The following is an 8,551-nucleotide window of genomic DNA, read 5'->3' as shown; positions in this document are numbered from 1 at the left end:
TTCAATAATAAAAATAATGTACAGTTGTCTCTATTATTTACTGGACCGAAACAGAATAGAAACACAAATAAGGTGCTTTGCATGTTTTGCTTTTTTGGTTGATTTTTTTTTTCAGACTTGCTAGCTAGTAAGTCTGCTACTATGAAAATTGATAGTTGTATATTTGTTATTATCACTTTTCACAGCAAACTTACTCAACCATGGCAAGCTGGGGGACAAATTAAGCTCTGGATGGAGGAGGGGCAGGGATGATGGGAGAGCTGGGTGGAGGGATGGAGGAGGCAACGGGGGTCAGGGCGATGGGGGGTGAGTCTGGGGTCCCACTGCACAGATGGGGGGAGGAGGCGGCAGTGGGGTCAGGGGCGGTGTAGGGGGGTGAGCCCGAGGCTGAAGCCTAGTATCCCACTGCACAGCTAGGGACTGGAGGAGGCAGTGGGGTCAGGGGCAACATGGGGGGGGAGGGGTGAGTCTAGGGCCAGAGTCTGAAGCCCGGAGGCTGGGGGATGTAGCCCACTGCTGCACGGCTAGAGCCTGCTGCCCACTCCAGGGCTGAAGCCCAAGCCCCACCACCCCGGAAAGATGGAAAACTCACACCGGTTACCTGCTCCTACAGTGTTTGGGCCTCCAGAAGAGGGTAGGGACCAGCACCTGCTGGGGGCCCCGGGGGAGGGGCCACTGCTTCTCCCCACTCCCATTGTCACCCAGGAGGCTGTGGTCACAAGAAAAGCCCTTGGTGGCCACATGCGGCTATGGTGACCACATTTGAGAGAAACTGCCCTAGAGACTGAAATCCTTGATGTACACAGAATGGGTGTGTTTGCTCATCCTTTTCCATACAGAGTCCAGGTAGAACAGATAAGCTTTACAGTGTAACCTAAAAGTAAAAAAATTCAGGTTCTGATGAAAGCGAGTCCCACAGTTGAAGACCCCATGTTGAAAAAAACAATCTGACTCCAGTCACTGTGCAGTTATAATGGGGACTGTTTTGCACAAAGAACATTTCAGATTTCAATATATCCAAAGAAAATTGTCCTCGTTATCCTGATGGCCTTGTATTTGCTATCCCAAATACATTTAAACACTGTAATTTTATGTACTCATATGTAATATTGCAAAACTTTTGTTGTGATTGTAATAAATGCTTGTGAAACATGTATATGATGTTATCTATAAACAATGTAGGTGATGCATAATTATCTGTTTTTCCTTTAAAGTTCCGTTATGTGATTTACACACTGTCATATTGGTTTAAGATGCAATTCCATATCAGATGACCAGGGCTCTGCGTTAATACAAAGCACTTTTTTGATTGAATATCCATTATCTGATTTGAAACTTAATCAGAGCAAATAACAAAATGATTTTAGTATAGTATGTGCTAGAGGCTGCAGAGCTCAGTTGGCTGGGTCAGTAAATGCTGACCCAGTCTTTCACCAGCTCATTTGGAAGTCAAGCTGTGTTGTAATAAATGGGTTGTTAATATCATAAAAAAATCTTAATATATTGAAAACAGGGAAAATAGTGGAGAGAACTGTCCAAATGAGGAGAGAAGAGAAACATTTACAAGTTAGTTGGCATGGGTACAGAATATTATATTTCCAGACTGTTTTGGGGAAAAGTTTGGATTAAGAATACTGCTACTCTGCATGTATATAGTGCTTTTCATCTCATGTTTTCACGTCTCTTGTCAAAAATGATTTAAGTATTAAGTGGAAGAAGTTGAGACACACAGAAATTAAACGAGTTGTACAGAGTCACACTGGAAGCCATTTGCAGAGTCAAAAATGGAACTCTGATTTCCTGCCTCCCAGTCTTCGCTGTAACCGTACAGCTTGGTCTCCTATGTCTATATTCTCTAGAAATATTTTTGTATATAAAAGGAGTTGGAAAATTTTACTATTTTGTGAGTTAAACAAAGGAAGAGAAGCTACTGAAATTAAATGGATTTTTCCAAGTATTAGTGTTTGAAGATTTGTGTAGTATATCAGTTTTGCTTTTAAATAATGATTTAAATCAGTTTTCCCTCTCATGTCCCTTCTATCGTACAATATCCTTAATTTTCTTACTCTCTCGAGCTACCTATTATTTTTGCAAAGTTATGATTTTTTTATTTGGTTCTTTGCTGTGACCCACAGTGACAGGGCTACCTGCCAAATGAGATTTTTTTTTTTTTTAGCTAATGAATATGATATTACAGCAGGAAAAAATTTGCTTGTATGGGTTTGACTAACAACTAAAACAACAGAAAAACTGTATATAAAATACTGCTAAGCACTGGATGGGAATACTGTCAAATTCTGTGTCTGTGTGTGTGTGTGTGTGTGTGTGTGTGTGTCTGTCTGTACAGGAACCTGACAAGAGGAGTTGGTAGATTTAGAGAGATTCTAAGAGCTGTTGAAACAAGAACTACACAAAATCTACGAATGGTAAGTTTTACAAACGTACATTGACTGCTTAAAATCTAAATGTTGTATAAATGATAAACATACATTTATTACAGAGGGAAACAAATCAGATTACAGCACAGTAGTCTATTAGTTACTAAAACCTATACAACTTTGCTTGCAAAATTTGGGGTTAAAATAATTAGTAAAAACAGAAGAGACTGTTTGATCAGCTGTCTTTCTTCCCCTCCCTCTATTCATCTGACTTACCTTCTTTATCTGGTTGTTGTGTAAAATGAATTAGGCTTGGAACCATGATCAATGTCTAATGAACATTACTGTATTTCAGCTCCGCAGAGGCATTGTTTCATCACTCTTAGAGTTCTGCACTGTCTGTTTTTGTTTTTCCAGATTACTGAATTTGAGTTCCATTTTCATGTAAATTACCTCTTTCTTCTCTCCCATAAAACTTTTTCAAAAAAGAGAAGCCATAAAGGAGATTCATATCCATATCCATATAAAGTAAACATTCATTAAACAAGTGTTAACAAGTATAAATCAAAAGTTTTCAGATAAGAATAATGGATATACAACATTCATTACAACACGTTTTGTCTTTTGTTATTCTGAACCATTTCTACAGACGTCCTAGACAAGAGTTCTAGTATAGTTTCTCCAAAACTTTCAAAACACCATTAGAAAATCAGTTGATCAGTTAGCCTTTTTTAATGAGATTTCAAAAACCACATTTTTCATAAATGGTGAAATATTAGACATTTAAAGGCGGCCAGTAATATTCCATGTACAGAGTGTAAATAGAACAGTAAGAAATGGAAGGTAGGTTTCTTACATTACAAGGATAAAAAAATGAAAGATGTCACTCAGACAGTGACACTTCTGGCTCAGTTGCTAACCATCTGTTGCTGGGAAATGCATGCTGAGGTTGTCCCATTTCTATAGCAGTCCACTTCTAAGACTCTAAAAGTCAGAATTTTTTAACACTGTCATCCATAGAGGTCATTTGTAGCTAACACACACGTATAAAGCATTGAGAAAGGGATTAAGCTGATAGTTTTGGATCTAAGACAATCTTTTTTTATTTTAAGCTGGAGAAATAGAAATATACAGTACCCAGAACATTTTGGCCAAAAAATAAACCTTTTTTATGTTCTCTGTCTCTTATGAACTATTTCACTGATGTTCACTTGTACTTGTTTGGAGGTAGATTTTCATGTTAATATTTGTTTGTGAGTTTCTTTAAAGATCAGAGAGAATAGAATTTTTAACAATTTTTAATAGTTTTGTGGTACATAGGAAGACAAACGAGAATCTGTAGTTTGGGGGGAGTTTTAAACAAATTTATTCTTCAAATGTTTTATTTTCAGTCTACATAGAAATTACCAGGGGAAGAAATTAGTCATCTTTTTGAAGTAAAATATAAATAACATAATGAAAGCTATTGCAAAGAGAGTTCATTAAAGGCCATTTTGTTGAGCTCTTTAAAAATAACAATGGGATTAAAAATCTTTCGTCTACATATTGTGATGATGATGCAATTTGAGTTATATTTTTATAGATAGTAAAAGCCCACTGAGATTTTATTTGGGGAAGAATATAGGAAGTAATTTCCTTGCATGGTGATCATAATATACTATCAGATTCCTTCTTTTACTGAAGCTCTGTTATAGTGTTTAGGATTTCTGGGGCAGGGGAGATGGGGACTCAAGATAAACATCTGATTCAAAGCTTGCAGTGTTTGTTGCTAGTGCTGCTGTCAAAATTCAAGGGTAATAACACTATATTCCCTCTCCATGGGCCTTCAGGGGCACTCAAGCTTTCAGGATCCCAGCCATTACTTCTGGGTGGAGACTCTTTCCCTCTTGACCAGGGGTTATAAGGCTGCATCGCCCCTTGCCTTACACTGTGATATCCCCAGCAAGTCAGTCTGCCTGAAGGCCAGCACCTAGGCTGTGCTTTCTCTCCAAGGGCTCTGAGCAGTATATTGCCAGCAGTTAGAAGTTAGCACACTGCTCCTTCTCAGCTGAGTGTATTTATTCTTAGGATAAAGCATCACAGAGGAAATACTTAAACAATACAAATTCTTTCACTCTACTGAATGTACCAGAAATTGCTCATCTTCCACATGGAGAGTCTCGTAGACCAATATCTCTTCAGTAAAGGTTGGGGTCTCCCTTGGACAGTCTTGTCCATTTTCTCACTCAAACGAAGCCCCCAGTCAGTTTAAACTCAGGCTTTATATATCCTAAATTCTGTTTTTGTTTCTTGGTCTCAGAAAACCCAGCCTGAACCAGTATATGAAACCACCCCAGCGGGTGGTGCTTAATTGTTCACTATCCCAGGGGTAATTGCCCCCTAATATTTTTAGTTCTTGTAGGAGCTGTAGTAACTGTCCCCCATAGAGCAGAATAGAATCATACGTAAACCATAAATTTAATACAGTGGTCCCCAAACATATTGCATGCGATATCTGTCACAGCTATTATTTGTATTGTGGCAGCAACGAGAGAGGCCGCAGCCAGGGTTGAGGCTGCATTGTGGCAGGCACCGTTTGAGCACATAGGGAAACATTGTCCCATCACAAAGAATTTACAATCTAAGGCCCTGATACTCATACATACGAATAATCAAATGGAGTTTAATGGAAGACTTGCATATGTAAAACTACGTTGTGCATACACATTTGTAGAAGAGGACATAGAGAACAGAAAGAAAAGGGCAACGGTGGTAGCTAATCTGTGTAACCACTTGTTCCTATGCGCACAGCTTGATGGCAAAATTATTGATATCATACAAAGGAACTAAAATTTCAGGTCCTGTGAACCAAAACATGTAATTTTAATAGAAAATCGCATTTTTACTGGGTTTGAATTGATGAAGTTAAGGATTCAAATTAAGCCTTCTTGGCAGTAATGACTGCAATGTAAAATAACAGAAAACACACCTGAATTTAAGTGATTTTTAGGTATGTTAACATATTTTGATATGTTTCTTCAAATATCTGGGATTTACCCATTAAAGTTCTGTCAAACAGTTTTGAAAGCTTTTTGTTGCAGTCTTGTACAGAAGCAAACTGGACATTGTGCCTTTCATTCCTGGTGTGCAGGGCATTCTGAGTTTTTCAGGCCAATGGAAAAATATGTGGTGGTCACGTCATCTTGTTTGTTCATTTTTTGCATGAAGTGAAAAAATAAAGGAAGATGGGAATTCTCAATAATGAATAGACTGAGAATAGAAACCTTTTTGACCAAAATCATATTGATCGTGACTAGTCCTCATTTGACAAAATCCCAGTTTTTTGAAGACTTCCTGTTCAGCATTTCTAGGAGAAAATATTTTTCTGTTTTTCTTTCACAGACAATAGCCAGGCAGTTAGCTGAAATTTTGTTACGAGGTATGTGTGAACAGAGTTACTGGAATCCACTGGAAGACCCTCCTCACCAGTCACCTCTTGATGATCCACTTCGGAAAGGCTCAAATACTAAAAATTACGCACTAAGCAGAAGACCTCGGGTGTACACTGGAGAAAAGTATGGAATGAGTTCTTCATATCACTACTGGTTCTCTAATTATGATTGTTCTATCCAGTAAATATCTTATTTATATTATTGACAAGGAAAGAGGCATTTCAAAAACGATAAGGGCATAGTCCTGTCTTATACTGTTGAGGAGAAAGGTAGGAGATCCCCTTTCCTCAGAAAGCAGAAGAGTAGAACCTTTTCCTAATGCTGCAGACCCCACTATAGGAAGTGAGCCTGACTACCCAGCTAGCCAGCATATCTGTCAGGGCCGGGCCATGGGCAGCAAGTGTGCACTGGTCAGTTACCAAGTTGCGGTCAGGTGATGGGTAGTGAAGTTGAGATTGAGCCAAGTCAGGATACCAGCAAGTCAGGATCAGGCACTGAGTTACAAGCAGGAGGGAAGTAGTGGTGACAGGGTCGAGCGGGGTCTGGATACCAATAAGAGAAGGTCAGGTTCCAGGAAGTGAGTGCCTGAGTTGGAGGTTCACAGTAAGGCGAGGTCTGGAGCAGAAGCACACGTGTGGTCTGCATCATTGCTCAGTATTTGAGCTCCCTGTAATGGGTTCTTGGTTTATATACCAGGATGGGCCAATCAGTGTACTACAGGGGTGAGGTGCCACTCAAGCCCCACTGGGCAGTACTTCCTGTAGTGTCTAGCTTCACAGGGTCCACCACCAGCAGCCTGGCCTGAGCTCTGATGGCGATATGGAAGTGACAGTGGCCAAGAACCTTCCTGGTTTTAGTCCTATGGTGCTTACAACATCATTTATCAGAGGAGTGGAGGTTTATGGGTTCAGTTTAACTAGTGCACATGCTGTGGTCAGTAGCACACGTTAGCTGGGGTACATCAGTGATCACAGTGAGCCTGGCAGTGTGTCTTCCCCCCCACATTGAGCTATCTTGTCATGCACCACTCCACTGCTCTTGACATCCGTAGTTTGAGCAGCTCCCTTGGGAAAGACAGGATTTCTCTCTGGATGATTTGAAACTACACAATTGCTATTTGCTCCTTTTTAGAAAAAAAAAATTGAAGATATGGAGGCAGGATTGTTTGTTTTTGTCATACAAACTGGATAACAAGTAAATCCCTTTAGATATTAAAGCTGTACAATTTTTGTGCTGTTTCTAGGCCTCTATATTCTGTAGCACTAGAGAAAGCAATGATAGAGAAAGCAATAGGGAGATTCATTATGTCTCAGTGACAGATTTGAAAAACATTTGTAGCACTTTGCACAGGGAGTATATTTCCCAAGGCAGCTGCCTCTTAATCCTCTTAAGCCAACCCTGGCATTTCTCTGCTGTGTCAGCTCGTTGTTGAGTTTGCTTTTCTTCCATTTAGTAAGGCAGGTGGTATGGTATTACATGGCTCTCTGTGCTGATTTGCGTTTAGCTTTGATTTCTCCCCCTCTCCACCCCCAAACCCCCCCCACCTTTACTGCTTGAAGTACATGATTTCCACTTCCTCATGTCTCGTTCCTTCTGTCCTGATCACAGCTAGTAATGTAATGAATGTGGGTAACTATTTTCTGGAACTTAATTTTTCTCTTCAAAGGTAACAGTTCTTCAAGTAGCGTCCCTATTGGTGCTCCACTTTACTTCAGGAGTACACATGCCCCAGGCACCTTTGATTGGAGATTTTAGGTAGCAGCTCCAGTTTGGCCTGCGCATGCATTCCAGACCTCCTTGTGCCCTATACTTAGGACATATAGGCCTGCATGGGGGAGCCACTCTCAGTTCCTTCTCAACCGCCCTATAGCCTGACACAGAGCATTTGGTGTACCCCTTTTTAGCAGTAGCTAGCCTTCAGCCCTTTGCGTCGTCTAGGTCTAGTTTAGTTTTAATTTAGTTTACTTTAGTTTTTTATTTAGTTTAGTTGTATAATTACGTCATTTATTTTCTTGGGTTTATTTGGTTACATACCTCTTTCCTCTGGCTTCCCTTCTTGAGGGGTTCTCCCTCGGGAGGTTTTGGATAATAAGTAAATCCCTTTGGGTATTAAAGCAGGGGTCAGCTACTTACCAGCATAGAGACACCTCCTGATGCCTTCACCAAGAGTGAGGTTTTTAAGGTGAAGCAATCTCGTGTTCCCTCTCATTCGATCTGGTATGAACAGGATTAGATACCACTGCTTCTACTTTTGTGATTTCCCCCTCATTGACCATACTGGAACAAGAACTTTCAAGAGCTCCCAACTATTCACATGGGGATCATCCTGGAAGACAGTCTCTGCCCCATCTCTCCCTCCTCAAGTGGGAATCTTTTGAGGAGCAGGAGATTACAGCTGATAAGGAGGTAACAACAGAAACTAATATCTCCTCACCTTCACCATGTGAGGCTGTGCTGCCTCCCAATCATCTTATGCAGATGATTTTAAATAGCTTCAAGAACTTAATAAATGGATTGACAATTCACTCCAAACCCCCCTGGAGGAGGTCCAAGATGCTCACCACATGACAACTTTTGGTTGAGTGGCCTTGCTGGTGAACAAGGCTCTGCTTGAATCCACCAGACAATCTGTCAGACTCCTGCCATAGTACTGCTTACATGCAGACTAGCTGACAAAGTGTTACATCCCAGCAAAACAATGAGTTTTTATTTACACATCTTCCGCCTAATTCTTTGTTTATG

At 40.4% G+C, this 8,551-nt stretch overlaps 1 protein-coding gene across 2 annotated transcripts in view; it reads left to right on the top strand.

The window, feature by feature from the left end:
* TTC7B (tetratricopeptide repeat domain 7B) overlaps positions 1–8,551 on the top strand; it is a 301,343-nt gene that overhangs the window by 109,815 nt on the left and 182,977 nt on the right. For both annotated transcript variants that reach the window (XM_024209700.1, XM_024209699.1), the window contains exons 6-7: positions 2,348–2,426; positions 5,760–5,932. In XM_024209700.1, the coding sequence (XP_024065468.1) occupies positions 2,348–2,426; positions 5,760–5,932 (252 nt within the window). The remainder of the gene's footprint in view (positions 1–2,347; positions 2,427–5,759; positions 5,933–8,551) is intronic.

Source organism: Terrapene carolina, unplaced genomic scaffold (genome assembly GCF_002925995.2).
Source record: "Terrapene carolina triunguis isolate 2854851 unplaced genomic scaffold, T_m_triunguis-2.0 Scaffold96, whole genome shotgun sequence".
In the NCBI taxonomy this organism is placed as follows: domain Eukaryota; kingdom Metazoa; phylum Chordata; order Testudines; family Emydidae; genus Terrapene; species Terrapene triunguis.
Note: the sequence above shows the minus strand (reverse complement) of the source record. Positions and strands in the feature narration are given on the sequence as shown.